Source organism: Rhea americana, unplaced genomic scaffold, assembly GCF_003343005.1.
Source record: "Rhea americana isolate MKP2758 unplaced genomic scaffold, rheAme1 scaffold_323, whole genome shotgun sequence".
Lineage (NCBI taxonomy): Eukaryota > Metazoa > Chordata > Aves > Rheiformes > Rheidae > Rhea > Rhea americana.
This window is the reverse complement of record NW_028186450.1, coordinates 516,916-544,400: the sequence shown is the minus strand read 5'-3', so window position 1 is coordinate 544,400 and position 27,485 is coordinate 516,916. Positions and strand designations below refer to the sequence as shown.

General features: G+C 35.7%; 1 protein-coding gene across 3 annotated transcripts; it reads right to left on the bottom strand.

The window, feature by feature from the left end:
• EXOC3 (exocyst complex component 3) lies at positions 1-27,369 on the bottom strand. 3 transcript variants are annotated; one of them, XM_085310695.1, is made up of 14 exons: positions 27,242-27,367; positions 26,670-26,720; positions 24,371-24,555; positions 20,491-20,710; positions 17,667-18,348; positions 13,567-13,684; positions 11,019-11,144; positions 9,678-9,778; positions 9,044-9,154; positions 8,209-8,359; positions 7,074-7,196; positions 4,083-4,244; positions 1,393-1,520; positions 1-892 (listed from the first exon to the last, which is right to left on the bottom strand). In XM_085310695.1, exons 3-14 carry the CDS (start codon positions 24,512-24,514, stop codon positions 721-723), a joined length of 2,238 nt encoding a protein of 745 aa, XP_085166821.1. In that variant the 5' UTR covers positions 24,515-24,555; positions 26,670-26,720; positions 27,242-27,367; the 3' UTR covers positions 1-720. The 3 variants fall into 3 exon arrangements, with proteins under 3 accessions (XP_085166821.1, XP_085166820.1, XP_085166822.1); XM_085310694.1 differs by lacking the exon at positions 26,670-26,720; XM_085310696.1 differs by lacking the exons at positions 1,393-1,520; positions 26,670-26,720 and having other exon boundaries at positions 733-892; positions 27,242-27,369.
• Positions 27,370-27,485: the final 116 nt, after the last annotated feature.

The window sequence follows — 27,485 nt, the reverse complement described above, 5'->3', positions numbered from 1 at the left end:
GAGAGTTTTAAATTTTTATTGAATTCATGATGCTTTATGTACTGTTTCTAGTGAATTGATGAAAAATTATTTTTGTACCTCAAGTATSTTTTTAAATTATTTGTTTATTCACTTTATAATCAAATTGCATGCTAGCAATTTTGTTCAATCTCTTAGCCAGGAAACTGATTTTATAATTACATTTTCTAAAATAAACTATTTTACATCAGAGTAAATACATGCATGAACAATATGAAATTGAATTGAGGATGTTAATATTTGCTCAGTGCAGTGCCATATAAAGATTGTCCTTAACACAGTCAGCTTAGGTATTGTAAGCAAAGTACGTTAGTATGTCCAGGTTTATTTACTCTGCATTAAGCAGCAATTCAGCTCTGTTATTTTCAATATAAGTATCTTTATACAGCATTGCACTGTACAGTGCAGACATAGTCCATGAGAAAAACGTATTTGCTAATGGCATATATGGCTCTAAAAGATGGATCAATAAAAAGCACTCTGGCCATCAGAAGTGCTTTTTCAAACAAAAATTTGACTGATCTTTTAACTCCATTTTCTTTCAGAAATCTGATTATGTCTCCCCATGTGAAAAAGYCCTTAGAAACACACCTAACAATTATCAGTATTGAAGTTTACTTGAAAAAGCATTGCCAAACTAGCCCTCAAATATTTCAAACTTGATCCCAGACCAATAATGAAACACAACCACAAAATTATCAATTACTTAAGAAGTTTCGGCACAGTTAGAGTGGGAACTGTAATTTCTTTAAAAATTGGCACATAGTTTGGATTTGGTTGGCTTGGACCTTGGTCCAAAGTTTCAATGATAGTCTGCTTCATATCTCTGCTGGCATCTCCTCTCACTGTGAGCAAAGCTGCAATATGGTCATCCCTGCCAAAGGAAAACGGTAAAACTAGCTTTAGTAAGAAACTTTGTAGAAGTAATATTTTGTCAGAAATTTCACTTTTAGTTCACAGTCCTTTCACTCAGTTTCAGTCCGTACTGCTAATACTTCTAGTCTTGGAAGTACTTCTAATACCTCAAATACTTAATCATATTTCTGGTCACTCAGAACTAGCTTTTCCAGTTCAATATAAAGCACCATTGTGACTGCTCTTAGGGCTCAGATACATTTTATACTCCTAGAACACAGAACGGAAGTATTTTCATTAATCCTTTACTGTGCCACAGAGTACTTAAGTACCTGCACACGCTAGCTCAGAACATATACATTCTCTATTAGCATCACTTATCATAAGAAAATGATTAATATGAAAATATTTACATATAGCTACTTTATAGTCTCAGGCTAATTTTAAATCAATGATTTTAATATATTACATATATATGTAGATAGATAGATGGATATTTAACTTTGAGAACAGAATTACCTGATATCTGGGTATTTACTGACTAAAGTTGAAACTTCCAGATAGAGCAGTGAAGGATCAGTTAGTTTGATAACTTCTGCAATGGCTTCAATGATGCCACAGAGTCCCTCAGCGTCTTCTCCAGATCCCTGCAAGATTGGGGGGGGGGAGGGGGAAGCCCCAAAACAAAAGGAAAGCAAGGAAAGCAACTCCTGTCTAAATCTATAAACAATCTTTTAATTAAAAGCTTTGTCTTACAATACTGTTTAATTCCGAAAACAGCTTAATTTTTTGACATTAAGAAAACTAAATAGTTGTGAGTTGCCACTATTAAGCCTGTTCCCCTCCTGTTTCAAATTATTTACCTAGTTCATCCCACAATTTTATTTCGACTAAGTTGTATCTTCAGTAAAGACATTATTTATTTAACTGACAATTACAACTTTAGCTAAACAGACCTGAACAAGATATTGTCTCTTCTTAGGTGCATGCATAGTGTAACTTTTGTTTACTCCATAAGAAGAGCTGTAACAGGTCAGATGAAAGATCTGCCTAGCCCATTACCTATATGACCAACAGCATCAGTATATGATGACTAACAACAAATGCTTAGAAAAAGAACATAAAAAATGGGGCAGAAATGTAGGAATAGTTCCTCAAAAGATTCTTGCAGCCTCCACTAATTTGCAGCCTGGGAAATCCATGAGCTACAGGTAATTTATAGGCTGCAGTGGACTTCTCTTCCCTGAATTTGTCCACTTGCTTTTTAAACCTTCGTAAATTTTTAGTATCTATAATCTTCTGTAGTTCAAACTCCCATAGCTATACACTGTGAAGGAACCACACATTTTTTTTTTTTTTTTGGAACTACCACATTTTGGCTAATTTCATTTGATGCCTATTTGGTCACCATCTCTCTGATAGAGGAATTGAATCATTATTCTCTGTCTCTGTGCTGCTCATGTTATAAGAAATTTCTGCCACATTTCCTTCTCTCACAGTCACCTTCATCTGACTGAAGGATTGTAATGTATTTATCTGTTCCTCAGACAAGCCTTTAATCATTGTCACCTTACTGCACACATGATGCATATGTATTACAGATTTCTACAGGGGCATAATGTTTTGGTTTTTTATTCCTTTCTGGACATTGTCTGCTTTTTTTGAGTGGTGTGAGGTATTAAATTGGTATCTTTGAATTCTGTGATCTTTTTATTGAACAGTAACAGTCAACTCAGAGCTCATCATTTTTGTGAAGTTAGAATTGTAAGTTGATGCATATTCATCTGCTGTTTCACTGCTGGTTCATTAGCCCTTCTTAAGTTTTTCAACTGGCTCTTGTACCCAGCCAGCTCCGGAACCATGCAACTTAGATAACTTATGAGCATCATAGGATCCATCAAAAATCCTTTTCAGACTTCACTGGTGATCTCCCTCCAGTGTGATCCTCCTACCCTTCACTTTTCATCTTTCAATCAGTTACTTACACATGTGAGGATATTCCCTCTGATTCCACAGCTATTTAAATTCTTTTGAAAAGATTTTGGTGCAGTAACCTGTCAACAACCTTGAAGAACTCCAGGTAGACAATCAACTGGTTCTTCCTTATCTGCAGACTTACCATCAGAATATCAGTAAGAAAAGTTTTATCTTACAAACAACAGGTCATACTTATCCACATGTCCATGCATTATAGTCTTTAGTTTTAACTCTTACTGATTTGCCAGCAGAAACATCAGGGCTTACTGATGTGTAAGCCAGATCTTTCCTGAAACTTTATGTAAAAGTTGGCCCTGCATTAGCTTCCTTCCAGTCTTCTGGAAGAAACCAAGGCAGTTTTGAATAGATCAGTTAAACTGTAGTATCTATTAAATAGATATTCTTGATATTCCCTCAACTATTTTAGCACTATGAGTTCCACGTCACCTGGTCCTGGTAATCTGAAACTGTTCATCTTGTCTATTTATTCCATAATCTCTTCTATCAATGCCTTAATCTGCAATAGTTCATACAGAGAACCCTCCATAATGAAGGATTCTGATATAGGAGCTGCACTAACATCTCCCGCAGTGAGTAGACAAGAAAACTGCACTCCTCATCCCAGTTTTCATGGCCGTATCTTTCTCTGCACTCTTTTCCTTTTTTTTTTGATCCATACTGGCTTTCCTGCTCTTTATGTAGTTAAAAAAAAAAAAAAAAAAAAAAACTCCTAACCCCCCCCCCAGATTTATTATAATTTTAAGGATATTTCATAAGTTGCTTCTCAAACTCCTTTTCGAAGTCTGCCTTTTTATATCTCTATTTTGCTTTAAATGAGATAAATGATTTTAAAAGATACATACAACCTGATATTTAGCTAAGAAGTATCTGTTTATGTACTATCTTCCTCTCCTTCAGCCAGGGGAAAAAAGCTTTTTTCTTTCACTTATTACTAAGCATTCAAGGTGCCTCTCTCTGTAAGCCCACTAGAAGGAACTGCAGAGAGCTGTATAAATACATAGCAGTAGAAATACAGTTGCTTAGGAACGTTAACAATGGGTGTGTGTGTGTATGTTCAGAAACTTTATCCATGGCCTCAGCTGGCATTCTTGGTATTCACAAATCACCCAACATGTTGAGACATCTAACTAGCCATTTTTCCCAAACAAAAAACAGTTGTGTTTTAATCTAAATTATCAGGTTAATCAGTGTTACCTGAAGCAAATACTTACAGCTGCAAGTTTCTTAAACAGAAATCTAAACTGTTCTGCTTCTTTGATCATTCTTTCTGCACCTTCTTTTCTCTCTTCTGCATTCTTGAAAGATATACGTTTTAACATGATTGCTCTGATGTATTCTACAACCACTCTCCGATGGGCCTCAATAGTCATTGTCTGAAGGAAGAAAAAAAGAAAAAAATGATAGTGGATTATGCCAGTGATACTTACAAATATAACAATTATATTTAATAGATGTAACATTATATTTATTCTTTGAGGAACTACTGGCCTTTGAAATGTGTATTTTGCACTTCATCAGTACACAATTTTTGTTATAATACCAGTGAAAGATTTTAGTTTTCTAAAAAAGGCTATACTTCCTACTTAGAGGACATTTTAAGCAATAGGTTTCAAAGATCAGCRTAATTCCAAGATAGTGCTATAGAATTTATGGGTGGCTTTAGATTTTTGTGATGCTAATGGAAATGAAAATCTGTCCTTCCTTAATGAAAAGAATGTGTCAAGTACCAGAAAGAGATAAACAACAAAACCAAGATTTCTCTGATAACATATCTGAATTATTTTGGAGGCGTACAAGCATATCCAAAGACTAGCATAGAAGAAAAATATGAAATAATTAAGATGACCTTAAAAAAGATTTAAGATGACCTAAAAATGTGAAATAATTAAGATGACTTGGCTTTGTTCGGCCTTGAAGCCTTGCTTTTCATATCAGGTCAATGAATGACCAGCCGTCACAAAGGCATTGTGGAGGACTCCAGTTCACTGCATAAGGGATTCCAATCTGGCCTGCACTATCTGTGCTCTGACTCAAGTCTAGCTGAGAAACCCAGAGTGTGGACTGGCAGAACCTGCAGCACCAGTAGCACTCAGTTTCTCAGATCTTCCATTTGACTGCTTTGCTGTTCTCAGCTTCTCTTTTTATAGGGAATAGCTACTGCTGTCTAGGCATCTGGTATTGGTGCAAAACAAATGTTGAGGTTTGAAAAAAAATACTAGGTGCTTCTTCAATTCTAATGTGATGGGAGTCCTCAAATCCCTCAGTTATTTTTTCCTAAGCATGGTGGCAAAGTTACTTACAATCAAGAGAAAGCCTACAAAATAGATTGTCACAAATCTTTTATAATATTTTTAATAATATATGACAAGCTTTATTTGCCATCAACATGTGCTTCCAATTTCAGTCAAAATTTTGGAGAAATCTTTTGGGCAGTGTGAAGGGGTGGTAAGAGAAAACAACAGATTATGATGTATTGCAAGTCACAGCCCTCAGCCAGAGCATAGAAAATGTGAATTTAAGCCTTGCTTTCACAACAGAGCAGAAATGCAACTTGGTTCAGTTTATAGGTTGTTCAGGGCTGCTTTCTCAGCCTTTCAGCTGAAGCTCTTGCATTTGTGGAATTGATCCCAATTACACAGAGGAAGATTAATTCCACAGAATAGACGGTGGGAGACATATGTATGCCCCATTCCTCTGAAAAGTTAATGTATACAAAGAGGAACAGCTGTACTACAACTGAGAAAAAGAACAGTCAAGAAGAGCCAACAGTGTGACAGGGCATTCACTTTGCACATGGGAAAACAGCAAAGCAGAATGAATGTAAGATCCAGACCTTCCACATTCCAGATGATGGAACATAGAGGTACCCATCCGGCTACTGTATTTTCTCAGGTGCTCTATTCATGTGGCTTTTAAAAACTGAATTTTCAAAATAGGGTTAGCCAAGAATATTTTAAAATAAATTTAACAACTTAAATCAGAAGAGCGCATTCCATGCAGCTCAGAAACTTGTGTCTTGTGTTAGAATTTCTTTTGTGCTGGAGAAAATGGAATAGCAGATATGATGAATGCCAAAAAATGCATTTATCATCATCTTCCCAATAAGACAGCAATAAGCACTAAATCAAACATGTATGATCTTAAAGATTGATATTGATGATAGAAGAAAAAAACCTGTGCCAAGCACTTTTACCTCACAGAAACAAAACTGTCCTGGGAAAGAAAGGTGTTATAGTCCATAGTTATAGACTATTCTGGGAATGACTTAACTTTTTTTTGTACACTTTTTTGGACTGAATATACCTGTAATTCACATACACAATAAGACCTTTAGGATCTGCAAATACAGAAGGTGAAGAGATTAAAGAGTTCATTGGAAGAACTTGGAGCAGTTTCTTCTAGCTCTTTAACAGTTAAGGTAAGAAAGAAGGAATAAACGCAGGATTTTTAGACCATATCTTTCAAATGCTTCTGACTTAATAAGAGTTTGTTCAAAGACCTCCCCCAAATCCCAATCTTAACTTCAGATATTTCATAAGTCTTAGGGAATCATTTAAGACAGCTTTTAGCCATCTTAATTATACAAAACTGAATTTAATTCAATAAAGGATAAAAACAACCATAATAATAAAAAGTTAACAAATAATAGAAATCCAGAAATTGTTTGACAGAACAAAGGAAAAAATTAAAAAGACTTAACCTGTGATACTATGCCGCTGCAACAGCTCTTTAAACATGAGTATGTATTTACCAAAGCTTATGGTGCCAATTTAACTATGCCTTATTATACATATGACAATTTGAAATTGCAGAATGTGCATTAAAAAAAAAAAAAAGAACATAAATTTTGCTCTTCTGAAACTAGTACTGCTGGCCTTTAATTACCCACAAACTTCTGAGGAGAAGCAGAAAAATACAGGTAGGTAAGAATACATTCCAGCAATATATTTGCTGGACTAAATCCTGCAATTCTGATCTTTCTTTGAAAGTTTTGTATGTAGCTGATCAAAACAAATGAGGAATGCAAGTTTTAGATGTTTACAGTATGCTCATTGTGAACATTTTTTCATATCCAGTAACAGATCAATTCAAAATTTTTATTTCTATATTCCAATTCTGAATTCCATAAAATATTCAGAGATTCCAAAATAACATGATATTCAGAACACATTTTCCAAGTAGAATAAAAGTTTTGCACCTACCTTTTTATAGGGCTTTTTTATTTTCGCAAAGTCATTGAAATAATCCTCTACAGTGACACAAATAGTCCCCACAGCATTACACCCCATCAACCACTTCTTTGTCATCAGCTCATTGAGATGTGGCTGTATAGATAACAACAGAAATTCATCAGGACACATTTTTGACACTCTTCATCCTATCTTAGCTCAACTAGAAAAAAAGCAGGTAATTTTAAATGTTGTACATTTCTGAACTACATTCCTTCAAAAAAATACACAGTTAGTGTAGAAAGATGATCTTATTACACATTCCAACAGATCTGACTGGTTGTCAAAATGACAGCTGCCATGGAGTACTACACTAACACACATACACTGACTGTATATACAGACCAACTGCACTAACCTGAGAGTCTGTTTTATATGAGTTCTCCAAAATACTTTAATTCTCTATTTAAATATCTCATGCCAAATAAAAACATAAGGTTCAAGAACAAAAAAATAGTAAAGGTCTAATATGTACTGGTTTAAACACAAGGCACTTTAAACCACTCAAATACTGAAACTTCATGCTTTCTCTCTTGGGCTGCTACTTGCTATTTAGTTTTTCCTCTGTGGGATGATCCCAGAAACTTCCTATGCCTATTCCAAACACACTGGCCTCTACTCTTTGCTTTTTTTTTCAGAATGCATAATTCCAGTATTCTCAACACYCACTTACCTATCTTGCTTTATTACTTAGAAGTCAAATCTTTATCTCTCCCCAGTGCAGAGAGATAAAGTACTACTGTTCTGTGTTGTACACTGAGTGACATGAAGCTTGAGGTTAATGAATTTCAAAGAATAGTTATTAAGGTAGATGGACCATCTCCCCACAATCTATGAATATAGTTAATGACAAATAAAGGTCTTGCTGAAGAGTTTTCCAAAAGTTTTAAGATAAACAATGCCCCCACATCTTCTTACTGTGTGTTAGATTTGTAATAGCATTTTGAACTTAAGAAGTCCTGGAGCATCTTTTTCCCTGCCCCATTTCTCTAATTTCCTCTCCATCCCTCCCTCCCCAYGCTCCCAATTTATTTTAACTATGAAAAGCCCATTTTTTCTTGGGTGACTCTAAACAACTCTATTCTTAAACCTGGGAAAAAAATCCAACCTCTAAATCCATGAAGACTTCATCTAGCAAGCTTGAGCATCCCTCTTTGGCAATGATGTCCAAAATCACATCCATGTTTGTATGACTGCTAGACAATGCATCTTCCATTTCAATTTTCAAGTATTTTCTTTTCAGACTGATTACAGATTCTCTGTGACAAATAAGAAGGCTTTTCATCATGCACTGAAGTAGATGCACAACTCCATTGCTACTAAATTGCCTGAGTGCACGCACAGAAAGAGACCTACTAGATAGTCTTATATTTGCAAAGGGGAATAACTTCTGTTGCTTGCTTTGGGAGCTTTAATTCGCTCTCTAGCGTGATCTTCCAGTGATCACATTAAACTGCTTTTACATTGGTAACAAACTAATGGCTGCAGAGAAATAGTTGAACATGGGACTGGATTGCTGGACTCAAACATTAGCAGTGAGGATTTCTTTTTCTCCAGTTCTGTCCATCTTAATCACTCTGTTTTAAAGGAGAACTGAGAGAGATCAAATGCAAGAGAAATGGCAGGCCTTAGACAAACTAACTGAAAGGACTAAAATTCTTCTGAGAGTTTAAGTTAAGTTAAATTCCTCCTTGGCTATGAATTCTCAGAATAACAGCAAGTGGATTTGCGTCAGGTGATGGGTAACAATTTGGCTTGGTAAAAGCAATGACATTGATGATATCTGTCTCCTAAAACATAATGTATTTAAACCTGCCTTCTTTGTTTAGTCAACTAATCCTCTTTGTATAGAAAAGAAGAGAAGGTCCCCGGAAGGTGTAATATTATGAATTATATAAAAGTACTTATTTTTTCCTCAGTACTGAAAAAAKGAGCAGACTTACTTAAAGGTTTGACAGTTGTTGATGACAGCAATCACGTATTGAACATAACATTGAGGATACTGACGATTTTTAAGATGCTCTTCTTTATATAACTGTGCTTCATCTTTGTACCTGTAACATATCCAAGAAATAGCATTAAATAGAAATCTGTAATAATGAAGTACACTATGCAGGACTAAATGCTCCATAATGGTCTGGAAAGTATTTAAAAGTATTATAATGAGCTTGTTAATCATGTGGCACTTAGAGTCTTTACTCTGAGTACAATCTCTTTATCTAAAACATTTTAAAAGGAAGCTGAACCCAAGCAGGTGGTTTCTGTCTAGCCTTCCCTATTGGAAAGGATTACCAACTGGAGATATAAAAGAAAGAACTGACTCCAAGACCTAGAGCCATTTATGGGGTAGAACTGAGACTAGTAGTCACCAGCACAAAAAGAGTTAGTGAAACTGAGGAAGGGTGGAAGAAGAGAAAAGAAGAAGGGAAACAAAAAAGGAAGGACAAGAAAAGCTTGGTTGGTATGCACATTACAGAAGGGAGACCAAGCAATAAAGAAACATGTACAGGAAAAACAAGCATGGAAATATAGGAATAGAGGCAGGACAAAGCATTTGCACTTTAAAAATTATTTTACCTTGTTAGAAATGAATTCATTTGTTGAAGACACAGAAGGAGTACCTTCGTTTTCAAATCTTCACTTATCTGAGCAGCTACCTGAAGATTCTGCTCAAACATCTAAAGTCAAAAATAGTTCAGTTACAAAGACAGGCCTATACCAGTTGTTAACCAAATGAGGCAGAATTCTTATTTGGATTTTTTTATTTAGAGGCTGTCACTAGCATCAACTGTACACAGATTTTTTTTAAAAAAAGCCCTATTTCTGCTAAAACATGCCCCGCCCCCAGTATCTTCGTAGATCTAAATAATGAATTCTTGACAGTCACTAATGTGTATTACAGTTTTTTCTGATACACAAAACAGTTACTTTTTTGGAAAAAAAAAATCCAAGTTCTTCCTATTTCTAATTCAATAGGAATTTGTTGTTTTACAGTGGATCAAGGTTCTTGGGTCATCTCCTGCAGCAGTAACAAATAACTGTAACTGGAATTCCACTACTTTCCCCTAAATGTAAAAATATTGAGTATCAGAGATGCCGAAATTCTACGAAAGAGCTGCTGCCTAGCTGTGAATATAAGTGACCTACAGAGAGCTGTGTTTGAGAAGAGGAGGACTGGAGAGGAAGGGTACAAAAACAGATGAGGAAACATAACCTATTTTTACTGAGATGACTTTGGAAGTTTCGCTGTTACATGAATCTCAATATTGCAGCCTTTAACAGTACTGGTAAGTAACACTACAGCTAATCACCACTAATTTTTTTTGCCATCACACACTYTCTGAAGAAGGTTAGTCAACCTTGGTGCACTTCTTCACTTAAATGTGAAAGAATGTAGCAAAAAACTATAAAGGTCTTTTATAATTCAGATAGCCACTAAAGGGAACTGTTAAGCGTAGTAAACAGCAATTTTTGTGATCTTTAACAGAAAGATTTTTCCCCAGTATTTTAAGGTGTCTGTGTATCTAAACAAATAATTTCTAGAAACAAATGCATGCCATATTAACAGGTGATATTCCAATAACTTACAAACCTCTTAATCTGGTAGTTTTACATTACAAATTTACATACAGATAGCTAAGAGTAGTTAACTATATACAAGTATCTCAGTTAAACAGACAGGGAAAACATGTTCTTAAATTACATTAAAAAAAAGCAAGTCTTTAGGTATTAAAACCAAAAAAGGCAAAAAAAAAAAAATCAAAACCAAAACCCCTCCAACTAACTACTTTGTAGGAAAAATAAATTGCTCTTCAATACATACAAGAACAACAGCATTCCAAACTGTATGAGTTCTTTTTTTTTTTAATCCATGCTCTACTTCTATATATTTTCTAGAATGACTGAGTTGTCTTATACCTGAAAAACAATAGCTGGGAGTGTAGTCTGATAGTACCCATCCTGATCTGCTTCTGGTTCCGTTTCTTTTACCCAGTCTTTTTTATCCGTCTCCAGTGCTTTTCGTAGCCAACCAATAATGTTAGACTGCATTAAACAAAACAACCAAGAAAAAAGCAAAGAATTATGTATCTAAAAAAAGCAAAATAATTAAAAAAAAAAAAAGGTATTTGGAATAGCAGTCATTCCCATAATGAAGAGTGGCATAGTAACAAATAAATGGACCACTACAGTGATTCCTACAGGATTTAAGTAACGTAAGTTAAGATTTACATTGATTAAAAAAAAAATCAATGAGAAAAGAAATCAAGAAAAGGAGCACTAAAACAGAAACAGCTTACAAGGCAGCCTGAATTAAGCTTAACTACGATTCAGAACGGGAGCACTTTAAACATAAAAAGCTAACAGGTTTTACTAACTTTCGAAGCATTTATTAAGTCTCAGGCTTTAGGTTCTAAACCAATTTTTTCAACAACTGAAAGAATTAGGGCAACACTTATTGTAGGAAATTCATCTCACATTTGCCTGTAGCACCATTTACCTATATCTGAGGAAACTGATGCTTATTACTGTCAGGAACAAAAAACAGAATTAGACATAATGAGTTGTGTTTCTTTGAACTTAAGTGCTGTTCAGCAATGGAGATGCAAGAGGTGGATCTCTTCCTGTGAAGCAAACACATTATACTGCAAACGGGTATCAAGAACAACTGTTTTTAAAACTAGACCAAATCAGTTTTCTGATCACTTGCATTACACAGATATCGTGGACATCTTTGCAAGAGCAGAGAGCAAACACTGGAATGTTTACTAAATGTGTAACTGGATTCTTTTAATTCTTTTTTATATAAAAGCTGATGGTTCCCACTAATGTATAACATGCAAATTTGTGTTTCCTGCTATGTAACWTGACCAGTAGAGAGAGAAAAAAGGTACAAAGACTAAAATGAGTGATTTTTTTCCTAATGCTTTAAGTTCATTTCTTTTGATCAGAACTCCTAGCAGTCGATAAGATGCAGGAAGAAACTGCAAGTCTTATGATTTTCCTGAACAAGAAGGGTGGTTGATTCAACATAGACTGAAAAAAGCAGAAGAAAGACGACTACTGACTACAGTAAGTGCTATATGTAAAGATGGCTCTGTATGGCCTTAACTATTATGTGAAATAATGTACAGGAACATCTATGATCATGGGACTTCTCTGATGAAGCGTGACATACAGAGAAAAAGTTTATCTGTTAAACAATCAGCCCATTGGACATCAATATTTTCACATCATCAGATCATCATTTGCCACAACATTTTTTCAAATTGAGATGCTCCACAAAAATCTATTAGTGTTTTATTCCTTATGAAAACGAGGTATTTTTTATTGATATTTTTATTTAGGTGATATATATTTAATATTATTTTCAGTAAGCAGGCAAAAACATTTCTAAAAAATCAAAGATGTCAGTTTTCATCTTGAGAGAGGGCAAAATGGATTCAAGGGCATTCCTGAGTTAAGCATAGTGGCTTGAGAAAACAAACTAACTCTTTTTTTGTCCTAAAGGTAAGTGCAGAAAAACAAACTTGAATAGAAGTCCTAGTAAAGCTAACGTGTAGCAGAGTCTCTTCTACCAACTCTTCTGAACTTTAAAAGACTGTTGATTTATGTGAAAGAAGTATCAGGATTGCTTCTTATTACTGGGATGGGTATAAACTCCAAGAGGCTGCTTTTTTTTTTTTTTTTTTTTTTCTCCCTGTACAGTGGAACTACTATACTTAGAAGAGGCAGGAATGCAACAGAACTATGCAAGAAGAGTAGGTCCACAGTTCCATCTAGCACAATATCCTGTCTTAAAGGCAATCAACAGTGGATCTTTAAGAGGAAGAAAAAAAAGTCATATACTGATTCCTTTAGTATACAGTTGACCAACATTCAGAGACTGCTAGGTACAGTCATCTGTCTCAAGCAAGATGCAGTGTCTTTGTATTTAAGATGCACTCGAAATGGCATTCATGAAAGGAAATTACACTCACACAGCAGACAGGCATGAAAGGAAAAACATTGTTAGAACAATCAGTCTGGCAAACATGCTGCATGAACATCCTGAATAACTTGAAGATACCACATCAGAAAAGACTGTATCAAAGGTCGACACAGTCAACTGTATATAGACCAAACAGCATTCAGTGACTTATAAATTTGATAATACTTTAATTAATAGAATTGCACATTTGAAAGAATCTAAGTATAAACACTGGAATTCCTTCCTTTCTAATAAAATACAGTTAATTTCATCTGTAAAGTATAATTATTCTTTGACATTTGATGACGTACATCTATAAAATCTTCTGATTAAAACTGTCTAAAACAAACCAGTATGCATATGAGGTTTTATAAAATTGCTATCAAGTTCACATTTATCAAAATAGTTTCCTCTGATGCAAAAACAATACTTTAAGTACGGTGGAACTAACATAGCTATAGTATCATTTGAAGGTATCTTTGAATTATTACTACTTACAGTAAGTGTTGACATGTACTTGCTAAGAAGTTGATCTATCACATTTTGTGAAATGAGAAGATTCAGACAATTTACATCCACTTCAGGAGACAGTTCTGAATTTCCCATCATTTCTGTACTGAGTTTTAAAAAAAGACATTGCAAATTAATAAAGAGATGAAAACATAAACTATGCAGCTTTTTGGGTATACTGACTGTAAATTGCAATTTTCCATTATCTATACACGTCAGAAAATCTTTACTACAAGCAGTTACAATTAAGCACATTTCTGAAACATAAATATATGAAAGAAAAAAATGTAAAAGCTATAGTTAAGAATATTTAAAGAAAAAAATGTTATAGACATTTTAAAGAAATCCAACCCTTTCATAAATTTCTAACCTGTTTTTTCTAGAAGATTTAGGCAATTGCTTAAGATAAAATAAAAGCCAGCTTGTTGTTCAGTGTGTAGGTTCTTAATTGCAGACATTTTGATTTGTCTTTTAAATTTCAGAGGTGATGACAGACACAAAAAACTATGTATTTTCAACTTCAGAACGGCAAATTTTGAGAGAAGTATTAAATATGAACAGAATTTCTCAAATCAACTTTTGGTGTGCTACTTCTATTACATCCATATCAAAGCTAGAAGTACATTCACAGAAATTCTATCTATGCTTCTTGCAGACTGACATTGTTTAGTGTAAAAAGAAGAGACATATATACGCCAATTCATAAATGCAGACCATGATTACAGTGTTAMAACAGCACTATTATTTGTACTTGCCTGCAAAGGAAAATTCTTGTTTTTATGGGAGTAGAAATAAACTAGAGCAACCCTGAAGCACATTTTGGTAAGGATTATATAAAACTATTGCTTTGCAGTGATATTTTGCATCTATTGTTATAAGATATTACATAATAAGTTGCCTGTGCAACTAAAATCAAAGCTATGCCAAAGCATAAAATAGAAAAAACTTGGATATTTCATGCCCCAAAAATCAATAATACATTCTTCATAGTGCTTTATTAACTGTCAATGCAAATATACATTCAATCACAATGATATACATTTAATGCAATTCTATATTGTTTTACATTTCATTTCTAGTGTGCTTTTCAGAAGGGAGCCAGAAATTCACTTCTGTTCTTGCAATCCTAACTGCAGTGGCAACTATAAAAACCATCTACCAAAGATAAAACAATTCTTGCAAACAAGTGCTTAATTTATAAATTTCTGCAAATTAAAGCTCTTCTCTGGGTATAGGCAGTGACTCAGCACAGTGGTACTTCCACATGAGGAAAAATGTCTAAGTGGTAATAAAAGGTAGTATGGCTAACTACTGAAAGAAAGAAAGAAGGAAAGAAAGAAAGAAAGAAAGAAAAAAAAAACTTTGAAACTATAAAAGTCAACATAACTGAATGCTTCGTATCTGTAATATCTTCCTGAGCTTGCAGAAAATGAGACCAATGATATTTAAAGGGACCCAAACCATTTGGAAACCTTAATTCTGTTCTGTTGCTATTTACATAAAGAATACAAGTAATAGCAGGTCCTGTTCTAGGATTATTCAGGGGAAGAGTGAAGGCAAAAATTGAGAAGCCAGATTTAACTCAACTTCAGGTTCTTCTATGGCACTACACCATATCAGAAAGTATTTCTAGTTTCATTATGCCAACATTATCCCTACTTTACAGGGCCACAGAAGCATTAAATCTCGCTCATAGCACAGCAACTGAAGCCCAAAAACAAAGACCACAAATTCCTACCTCTAGTTCCCAAGATGAAAATTCTTCTTCCTATACACAAATGTGGCTGTAATGTGCAAATACAGATACAAGTTTAAACTATATAACCCCTCCAATATTCAATTACATTTAATACAACTACAGAAAGGCTAGAAAGGACAAAACTATCTTCTATAATACAATGCTCCATGGAAGTCAACAAGAAATGGAAGAGCAATTGGGAAGCTATTTTCATACAAGGAGAAGAAGGTGAAATATAATTTAGATACGTAAGTTTCATAATATCATATATGCCATCCTCCTTTGTAGTTTGTATGTATGTAAATAAATCATTTCCTTATAGAAAACTAACTTATTCTTAAAAGCTTTTCAATGACTGAGATTCTGTAAGCTCTCCAGATAGCCTTCTTCAGTAGCTTACTCCCCCCCCCGCCACCCCAGCCTAAGCTGATTTCTTATTCACTCCCCACTGCAAACATCCAGAACAGCTAACTACTGAAAAAAAAAAAACTTTGAAACTATAAAAGTCAACATAACTGAATGCTTCATATCTGTAATGTCTTCCTGAGCTTGCAGAAAATTAGACCAATGATATTTAAAGGGACCAAACCATTTGGAAACCTTAATTCCATTCTGTTGCTGTCTACATAAAGAATACATAAAGGATCATCTTTATAACAGTCTGTGATAACTTACAATACAGTTCCTGTGCTACCTTCTCAGGCTTCTCTTTAGAAAGCTAAGGCTCTACATTTTTCCTAAGGCACCTTCTCTAATTTCCATCACATTTGTTACATAGATGCACAGGGGAGAAGCGTGTTCTTCAGATACCTTAACCCAAACCTATTCTACTCACTCACTCTCTTTCTTTCCAAGATTCTGCAGCCAGGTAGTACCTGCTACATAGCTTGCTTTGTCAGAAATGATCCTATTTTGATTTGTTTACTTGATAAATAAGTGTGTCTCTGTGGTTGTGCTCCTTCACTTTTGCCTTCCTACCATGGAACATGTAGATGGACAGATTTTGAATAGCTTTTAATTGTCTAACTCAATGGCCATCTGTTCTATTTTCTCATGGGAGGGAAGGAGGGTAATTTCATGACCAAAGATTGCCTTACTGGAAGATTAAGGCTAGAACATAAATGAAGAATACGGGAGCAGGACTTCTCTCTGAGCCATACCCCTATTGGTAGGGGGAACTGACATCACGTAATTGACGTATTTCTGATTTTCATTCATTGTCAAGTCACTCCTCTGGTCTTCTAAGACATAGGAAGAAAAGGCAAACGAACTCAAGCTCCCTTTCTTACAACTGCCACATGTCTTACATAGCCTAAACACGCATGTAAATATGCCTAAGGGGGCGTTATTGGTTGTTTCTTGCAGGGAAGAAGAGGAGGAAGACATTGCAGTGACAAGTAAAGCATCGAGTTCTAAGTACAGAATGAATTTTAAAGTTGGTTACAACCATTCTGTAGAATTTTTGTATCTCCTACCATTTTGTATATTATAGATTAACCTATCAAGAGTTTAATTTGTTGAAACAGTGAGGTTGAACAATTGGCAATAAAGACATCAGAAGTGTACACAGCTCAGACCCTGGGTCAATGCCAAATATTGAGAACAGGATTACAGCCATAAACCACAAGAAAGCTAGTATTACTTTCTCCCAAATAATTTGGTAGCCCTGATAACTACCTGCCAACAAAAAATAAACCTGTACTACCTGAGCTGTTGCTATCCAGAGGGGAAAAAAAAATGAATGTCTAAGCTTTCCTAAAAGAAAAGCAATTTCACAGTACTATAGGAGACAACCTACGGGCAGAAATTCTTCTAAATAAAAAAATCAACTCATCATTCTCAGAGAAAACATGAAGTTATTACATTCTCTCCATTYAACAATAAAGCAATACAAACAGTCCCAATTTGTCGAAGAGAACAATAGAAAGTTAATAACTGCACAAATATACAAGATCCCTATCTGTTCTGCTCTTGTCAATACTTCACTAAATCTGCAAACAAATATGAATATGCTTATTTAGTGTGAGAGTAGCTTCAGACAGTAGTATAATGGCATTAAACATTAAGCTTACAAAGCAACATATTAAAAGATTACATATTAAAAAAGCCAAAGAAATATTAACGAACAATTTCTAAGAACCACAATACATAACACACATCAGTAAGTTCTTTACCTCTATTAATCTTTCTTTTTTGATAGTTATCTTCCTATACGTTAATAGACAATTATTAGTAATAAACATTATCAGTACATTAACTGTGTTTTATATGCTACCAAACTACAAGAAGTAGTTTCATATACTACTCCTAATAGAAAAACAGAATATTTGAAAAGATAAGGGGTTCTTACCTTTTGTATGTATTTAAAACCCAAGTCAGAAGGCTAACAATCTCATTTGCTTCCAGATCTTCTGAAGCCAGCTCTTGCATGCGGATGGACAAAGCCTGATGGTACATATTTAGTAATTTTTTGAAAATGCTATAGTGTGGGGGAAAACACTGCTCCAGCAGGGTTTTAGACACTAACAGATCATCGAGAACATATTTACGTATGATTTCTAGATGGCGTACAAGCCACATTTTGTCAGATTCTCTAGTATCGGCTTGAGTGCCTTCAATTCGAGTGCTTACAGTTCTTTCCAAAATGTTGAACATCCTTTCTTTCCACTTTTTTGGTCTGCCAGGAGGTATGAACCCAGTTTGTTTTTTCCGATCTAACATGCGTCTATCAATTTTCTCCTCCCTCTCAATTATCCTAACAACAGAAACAAGTAAGGTTGGATCTCGACGGACTGTAACAAGAGATCTTTGAACCACCATCCAAAGTTGTTTTGCCAACTCCTCGGAAAGTTTCTGCATACCCCCAAAGTACGTATGGATGAGATCCATGTCATGTGTGTTCTTGCTGTCCATACGATATTGCTCATACATTAGGTTATCACGAGAACACTCTAAATCCATCAGCTTCCGATGAGCTTGCAGAAGTTCCCCTTGTTCAATCAAATCTTGTGCCTCCCTGACTATCTCAGGAACTGAAGCATAGAAGTAAAGAAAAACAAATAAATAAATAAATACAAAATACTAAGAGCATCACGAAACAAACTGGAGAACAGCTGTAGCAATTCTTCTGAAATAATTTAAAGGAAATCCTTCTGATGTATTCTAGTAAATGCTATATGCCTTTAAAAGCCTTTCCGCATCATTAATTGCAATGCTTCCACATTTTTCGTTACAAACATTATAATGATCAATGGCTAAACAAACTAAGATCATAATGCCAACAGAAGACAGTTTCTGTATCTCACCTTAAGAATCCATTAAATTCTACCATAGAAGTTACTGCAAAACTATCTTTCTTAAACCTTACACAAAAAGGTTTTAACTTGCATAACACCATAACACCTCTCCCTCTCCCAAAAAAAAAAAACACTAACCTTGTTGAAGCTGAGGGTGCACATACACAATGAATACATGAATTCTAGCTCCTTCTGGAAGGAACAGTTTGCCTGACTGAGRCAGGAAGGAAGAATAGGCAAAACTACCTATATTGCTAAACTATTTTGAAGATTTTTTTTTAATTCATTATTTGAGGAAATCTATAGAAGACAAGGATCCTGCAGAAAAAAGAACTGAAAATCTCTGTGGCGAAAGTAGTCACTCTATAAAGGCAGCTTGTGATAAAACTAACAGCCCAAAGAAAAGGCATGTGAAGATACACAATCATTAATTATGGTGAAAAATAGCCTATAATAAAAACATTTGTTTTGCTCGAAAGGAACTTATAATCAATTATGCCGCATAACAATCTCAGTTGGAGATACTTTACACTCAAAGCCTCTTAGCATACAAGAAAAGGCTTATATTTTCAATATATTCTACTTATATTTATAGAAAATATATTCAATATTTTCTATTTATCAGTACAAGAGAAAACAATACCCTCACAATAACTCAGTATTGGAATACACAGAATTTTTTTCTTCTTTGATTTCTACTGCTAGATGTTTAATCTTTACTGCTAGAAACTGAGATAGAAATCTTTTTGATTAAATTGCACATAGTATCCCAGTTTTTTACTGCATCAGCTAGACACACTCTTATGGAGATTAACCAAACCAATTTAACATGGCTGAGGAACAGCTGTTCTTCCTATGTACCTTTTATGAGAGAGTAACCAAAGAGAAGAGGATGGAAAAGACTATTTAAATTAAAATATTGATACAAAATCAAAGGGGTATGAAGCCTATTAATTTTCACTCTGTTCAATCAGAGGGATAAAATTCTGAAAATGACTTCTAAGCAGAGAMGTTCTGGCAGGGGACTTAGGTTGATTCAAGATGGAATGGCAAACGCTCACCAAAAAGTTTGCATACAAGGACAGAGATAATCCAATTTGCTTTCAAAATCTTTACAATATCCATTACACCACACTAATCATTTCATTTTCTGGACCTTTTCTACTTGTGTATTGGTGCAAGGAAGCAGTGTCTCCCATGCATATTATGCACAAATTGGTCTCTGCAGTTGTGCTGCCTGATTCCGAAGCAAAGACTCTGCAGCTGAAACTGAACGTCAGGTAGCTTATGTTTGTGCTTGTGACATTAAAGGAGAGTTCTTAAGACTCCTAACTTTTGTGTGCGCAACATGCACTTAGGAGTCCACACTGGGGAAGTGTGGATTCAGGGAAGAGTATTATGAGGTCAGATTGCTAGGGAATCCTTGACTGGAGATTTTTGCTGTTTGATATTCTGCATTTCTTCGCAAAATTATTTGCTTCCTAAAATCATTTGGGACTTTTTACCAAACAGTATTGTTGTAGCTACCAACTCACTGGCAATATTTTGGCTCCTTTTAGATTTTGCTTCTGTATGTGCTGCTTAAATACTTTAGTCTTCTACACTAAGTATGTTATTCTTGCTATTGATTGTTAGCAAGCAACTTTTTCTTTGTGACTTGTACATGCGTGATGAGATAAACCAGACTAGAAATACTCACAGAGCAATTCAGACTCAATGGCTATTAAATAGTTGCTAGCTACATGTTCAGTGATCTTTCCTTAACTCTTAATTCCCAGTGAGTTTTGAAGTTCACCATGTTACMTGATAACATAGCTGTTAGTTTCATTTTGAAGTGCTTTCAACTTATGAGGAATTATATAAAGAACTTTAGATTACCTGAAAAGATGTTTTTGAGATTTTCTACAGCAGCTGCCAGCTGGCTATGTTGCACTACAGCATCCTTAACATCCTTGAGGTTTTCTATGGTGTTGATGCTCTGTCTCCAGTCTTTATTGACATCAATTAAAGACTGCTGAATGTCCTTTACATCATTCAGTGCATTGTGCAGTTGATTTAATCCTGTTCGTACTCCATCTAACTGTGACTGGATTGCTGCCTTAAATACAAACAAAAAGACATATTGTATCATATTGTATCAGGATATGTCTTGATATCACCACTTATTGTAAGATCAGTAACAAACATATATCAGTAACACTTTCAGAGAAAAATAACTGAGAAAGTGATATTATAGCTTACTAGAAATGTGTAATTTGAGGGTGTGTGTGTGTTTTAAACAGAATAGATTTTTTGAAGGACAGACATAACTGCTTCAAATATAAAGCTAATGTAGGAGCTCAGACTTATAAAGATGATAGTGTTATCTGCAATTCTATTTTAAGTAAGGATTGTGGGAAAGTAGAATGGGGTTTCTCTGCATTTCCTTCATGAGTTCATTTCAAAGGGGGGTATCAGAAGAAAGATGATCCAGATGTCTCACCAGAATGTTTTGAATGTACAGATTGACAAAGTTTTTTTATTAAAGCAATTACAGTTTTTGATCAACATGGAAAATGTTTTCTTAAACTGTGGTGCCAGAATGCTAGGAAACCAAAACAAACTCAGCCAAAAACAAAAACAACAAAAAGTTGAATAGTCTTTCTTCACTGCAAAATGTCAACAACAAGACTGACAATCACTGCTATTTATACACATCTAAAATACAGAATATTAATTTTACTGACAAAAATGTGTTTTTCTGCTAGATTCAATATAATTAAACACTGGAAAGGCATTTTTATACAATACCAACCTGCAGAACTGCCTCCTTAATACCTCTTTTGCCTACAGTAACTGACCATTAAGTACTCAATTCATCTGATTCAAAAAAAAAWTTTTTTTTCTGGTGTAGGTCTTCCAAGTACTACATATTAAATTTTTTTACTATTCAACTTTTGTAGAAATTTGATCATGTTAAACAGAAATCTTGATCACTGATAGGACCAGCCAAGGAAACTCCTAACAGACACTCATCTAAATATTCAATTTATCTTAAAATAGTCAATTGGGGCAGGGGTCACGTCCTAGAATTTTAGGCTTTGTTTCATAGAACGCATATTCTCTTTAAATTAGACTATCATTTTATTAAAAAACAAACAAAAAAACCCAAAACTAACAAACAAACCCAAAACCCACCACCAGCACTCTAAATTCCAGCTTTACATCTTTCCAAGTGACAGTCCTAAACTACAGAACCAGGATCCTGCCTGCTTAGTCTCTTTAGAGCCCTATGGTTCAAATTCATGGTCACACAGCAGCTAAGAATCTAAAGGAAGAAGATTCAGGTATGTAACCTACAGTCTAGGATTTCTCCTAGAGCTTGTATACAATACTTCTTCACGGCAAAAGGAACACAGAACCTAAGACCTAAGACTATTTACCGAGCAAGTGCTTAAGCAACAACGGCTATCAATACACATAACCACTCAGGTTCTGGAACAAAGTCCATGCAACTCTTCACCTACGTTTGGATTGCACAGCCCAAAGTTAGGAGTTAGGGGCCTATAAGGTTAGCTGGTGCTTCTCCATCCATTGCTTCATAGTTCTACTACCAACTGTTTAACACCCTTCTCCACGAACTGCCAACAGTTTGAAGCACATGAAGCAGCCAAGTTTGACAGGAATGCAGGGAGGGATATAAGAAATATACATAACAAATATAAGGGAGAGGATGGAGAGGAATAACAGGATCGCCAACTGGAGGAGATCCTGGGTTTTTTGAGCAGAACACCATTCCAGAAGATCTCAGCTGCTTCATCTGTCTGTGAAACTGACACACAACTATTATCCTGGTTTTCTATTCTTTACCCATGATTGACTTGATTATCTTGATGCACCTGAGGAAAATGATGACAAAGTCACATAAAAGCACCAAAATGTTCATATTAAAAGGTTTACAACTCATGTAGATGAAGCAGCAATCTTTCAATGGTGATCCAATATGAAAAGCCAGCATACTCTCCCTGTTTATCTGTTATATGTATTTCTTAAGATCTCCCCACATTCCTCCTCTATTACATTAATTTTTATGTGAAGAATTGTTTTGTTATCCATTGAATCAGTAACCACCCCATGTTAGTGCATGTTTCAGGAGTGCATTCTCAATGGTAAAGGATTACTATACTTATTTTTAGAAGAGGTGTTTCTGGCAATTTATAAATGACTGAAGTTAAGGCAACTTAAGGTAAGTGACAAGGGACCTTTCTGGCTATTAAGTGTGATATGTCATGTATTTAAATGTTCATAAACTTGTATTTACGCTTTTATTGTTTGCAGAAGCACCCAGTAGACAAGTCACTGTGCTCATGTGATATAAATAGTTTGTAGTAGCTTGACAGTTGAATTATTTTTAATAGATATGACTAGACACTTTCTGCCTCAGTCTGAAAAATCTAGTCCAAGCCATCAGAAAGTTTTGTATTTCTATGCTAAAACAAAAAGAAAATTAATGTAATTTGATAATAGATTTTTCTCTTCCAAAGAGGACAGCCTCTCTTCCACTTCATACAACCTCATACAAAGGCAGCACAGAACTTCCAAATAGCTGTAAGATACACTAATTTACACTGAAGCATAAGATTAGATCAAATGCATAAAGGCCATTATGATCTAGTAGAAACAAAAATATTTCTCAAAACACTTTCCTAAGGCTCTACTCCATATACTGAAAACATTTTTCTAAGATAACTATTGGTTAGTAAGTATCACTGAAAGAAAGCACAGAACTCAGTAATATAGCCATTAAACACGTGATAATGTTCTACCAGGCTAAGCATGTGAGAAAGCATAAGTATGTGCACGTGCACACATGCATGGGGTGGGGGGAAGAAATCAACAAGAAACAAAAACCTGAGTAAGATAAGTGAGTCATTAATATGCACCTAACTGAGAGGACTTTACTTAAACTGGATTCTTAAAATTTCAAGTATTTGCATTGGACCTGCCCTTCTTTCTTGGTCACTGCAACACAATCTCCTCAAGAGAGTGGAAGTCTTCAATCCCACTCATATTCCATTGATAAAGTTCTTCTTTAATCTTTGTAAGAATGCAGAGGAAATTTCTTACTATTCTTCACCTTAAAAAGCCTGTTGTAACCTGGATTTAACTGCTTATACCAAATCATATATTTGCTTTTTGTTTTCTTAAATATAGTTGTTGCTACTGTGTCAGAAAGGGAATACAAGCAATTTTCAGGACTGCATTATGAGCAGAAACATTCGGGGGGGGGGGGAAGAAAGAGAAAAAAAAAGAGGATTTTTTGACCTTCAGTAAGAACTTAAGGACTATTTGCTCCCTCAATCAGATTATCAAACACTATTTAAAAGATTTGGGTATACTCCATAAACCCAAGTACAAGTCAGACATCAACCGCATTTTTAGTGTTGACCCTTTTCAGAGGCAAGCCTCAATTTTTATTGAGTTCAATATCAGTCATTACAATGAAGATTTGTTGGATGACAGGTTGTACAGGATGAGGGGAGTTGTCTATTGATAAACTGTAGAAGATTCATGAAACAAGAATACTTGATACTTGATAAATTTTCAATAAGACACAGAGCATTAGCTTACATTAGATTCAGAATACAGATGGTTTGGGGGGGACCAAAGAGCAAAGAATCATGGTTAAAACTATCTGGATGAAAATCTACAGGTGAAAAATAAATAAAAGAAACACTCATTCTGCACTGTGGACACTCAGGTTTATCAAAGTTTGTACCTTGAGTCGAGCTTCTACTGAAGCCTTCTTACGAGCTTCCCTTCTGCGATACTGCTCCACTTTATCTAGCTGATCAGGACGCTGAAGCATTCCAGCTACCCGCTGAACAGCTGTTGCAACTGCTTCCCTATCTGTTTCCTCCATCGTTGATTAGGACCTCAAAATGCCTTCATAATCTAACAGTACTGGAAAGAAGATACAAAACTTTTTGAGAACATTTGCATTTGATATGACATTTCAAAGCTAAAAACCGGAGAACTAACCTTGGCAATAAAAACTGAGYAACTTTGCAGAAAAATCATTACAAAGTATTATAAATAGCAGTAATTGGAAATATACTAAACCACAATTTTAATCAATTATTTTATTTCATTACTTTACATGAAATGTTTCTGATTAGAGTTTTTGCATTTATCTTGCTCTCCGTAAGTTTGTACCAATAACCAAATTTGAAAAAAGAAATCAACAAATCTTCATTTTAAAACTAGCTGCTATCTAATTCTAAAATAGACTTGCTTATTAGAAGGGGAATGCACAAAAGAATCTTGTGGCAACTCCAGACAAAAACAGTAACTCATACCGAACCTGAATTTGGCAAAGCTGTGAAAATCATAGAACCTCTTCAATAACTCAAACTTGGTACCAAGAGTAGAAAGAAACACAGCTGCAGGAGCTCTAAACCTGCAGACTTAATTAATTTTAAAGCAGTTTCCTTTATATTCTTGATAGAGAAATATTTTTATATTCTACTCTTGCTTTCCTTTCTTCTCACTGTATCATTTCAGAGTTGCAGATATGCAGGGAAAAATTAATCAAGTCTTTCACTTCAGTCTTCAGTGGAATTTCCAATGAAGTCAAGACATGCAAAATATTAGACAAAATGTTGAACAGGTAAAATCTTCTGGCAACAAAACCAGACCTGTCCTTTCAAGCTTCACTATCTACTAATGGAAGACAGAAAGGATCCCAACTACTGAAAAGGCAAGAACATGCTATGCAAAGAATTCCACAAGACAGAAACACATCTGGAGTTCCTGGTTCCTTCCAGATGGTAAGAAACATTTTATATCTTGAGTCTTGAAATCAAATAGGATGCTTACAAGTTTTACTGTTACTACTACATATCATATTCCCTCAAATCCACAAAGTAACAACTACTTTCAAGTCAGAAGGCGTTAGTATATCAGTAGATCACTTAATCTCTAAATCTGTAATATCCTGACTCCACATGGAAGGTAGGAGACACTATATCCAATTCTCTAACATCAGCACAATCTAGATGAGACAACAGACACAATAAATACATATGCAGAAAATATTTAAGATTTTTTTTTCAATTTTTCCTCTTCAATTTCAGATGGTCTTAATTGAAATTCCTATTCTATTTTAACACTTTTTTTCTGGTTAATATCTGCTGATCATACATAGGTTATATTCAAGGATTTAAAAAATACAGGTTGTGTGTTAAAGTAACATTTAACGTATGTTAAATTAGTAAGTAACCTTTGTAAGGTATATTTTTAATCCACTAATCAAGTCACTTTTACCTTTATGTTTCATAAGTACCACTTTTCATGCCAACATCCTTAAACAGAAAAGGTTTAGCTTCCATTGGGAAATTCTGGAAGAAGAAACTGTTAAAGGTGAAAGTGAACTATCAGGTTTATTCTGTGGAAGACTGTACAAAGAAAATCTACTAATTTTCCTGTGAGGAAAACTCACTAATTTGATTCCCTCTTCACTGTTTTCAGCAAATATAGGTTACTGATTTGCAACACTGCCTTAAGGAGATAAACTAATATCTTACTTCACCTCCTTAGCTTTGCAAACATCTTCATCACTTCTCTGCTAATAGCCCATTTACCTTAAATTAAGTTTGATTTCCTACTCTACATTTCAAAACACAGGAACTATTCCTACAATTCCCACTTCAGAATGAACACCCTATTTCTGTTTTGCTAAATTCACTTCCAAGCTGTCAGGAACACATCTACAATCAAAAAAATCTGTTAAGTATTATTTAATATGAATTTGCTACAGAAATACTATTTACAGTAAACAGTTTTATACTAAATTACTTCCTTTGTTAAGGAATCTGGATACATTCAACAGAATTATGATAACTTTAATCCATAGAGCCACTACTTAGGCCCATTAAATTTGTCCCATAAAAAAAGTTAGTAGCCAGTATGCCATAAAGTCCTAACCGATTCTGTATCGGCTTGCTGAGGCAGACAGGTTGTTGCACAACTGCTACCCATTCACATAGGAACAGCAAACTTTAAGATACAATGCCAACCTTAACAATGTTGCTATGAGCCAGAACCACAAACATCTTCAGAGCTACGTGCTGGAACACGAGGCACAAATAAATAAATAAATAAAAAGCAATCTTGGAAAGGCTTCAGCAGCTAGCTTCTAGGTGAGAGGAGCACTGCAACACTCCAGCGCAGGGCTCCACACCGTCCACTGGCCCTCCTACCAGAGCACACGGGATAAGGCGGCCACCCCAGCCCAGCACCGCTCCCTCTCGGGGCCGCACAACTAGAGTCATCTGCATCGACGCAGGTGCTCGTCGCTGCCAGGGCAAAGGCCGGAGACCTGCCCCGAGCGCGCGGGCGAGGCCGCGGAACCGCCAGGTCGCGCCCCTTCTGCCCCAGCGGAGGCCCGAGGAGAGGGGCCAGGCTGGGACGAGGCTCCTGCGTCACAGTGCGCCGGAGGAGCCATCGGCCCCAGGATCCCGAAGGGCTCCCCGGATTGCCCGGCCCGGCCCGGCCCGGCCCCCCTCCGCTTCCCGTTCCAGATCCGAGCAAAAGCTCGGCTCACTACAAGCGGCGACAGCCTAACAGAAGTCGGCACCGCAGCGCTCACCGGTTGGGGCTTTGGCCTAGGGCCAGAGACGGGAGAGAAGCCACAACTACGAATTACGGGCTCCAACTTCCCCCAGGAGGGCAGTGACAGTCACGCAGAGCGCAAGCGCAAGCTCCCGYAGGCACGCAGGACCCTAAGCGCAAGCGCAGAAGAATGCCCATAGCCGTTAGCTAGAGCGCATGCGGGCTAGACATCCCTTTCCCTGTAAGGGGAGTGGGCTGCGCCTGCGCGGGCATGGAAAGTG

What these genes read in the sequence shown, in the direction of transcription:
- EXOC3 (XM_085310695.1), bottom strand. Translation starts at nt 24,514, where the DNA reads ATGGAGGAAACAGATAGGGAAGCAGTTGCAACAGCTGTTCAGCGGGTA. An exon ending in CAGTAGAAGCTCGACTCAAG is followed by an intron (nt 20,711 to 24,370) that starts GTACAAACTTTG and finishes TTTGTATTTAAG; the next exon opens with GCAGCAATCCAGTCACAGTT. An exon ending in GTTTTAAATACATACAAAAG is followed by an intron (nt 13,685 to 17,666) that starts GTAAGAACCCCT and finishes TTTAAAACTCAG; the next exon opens with TACAGAAATGATGGGAAATT.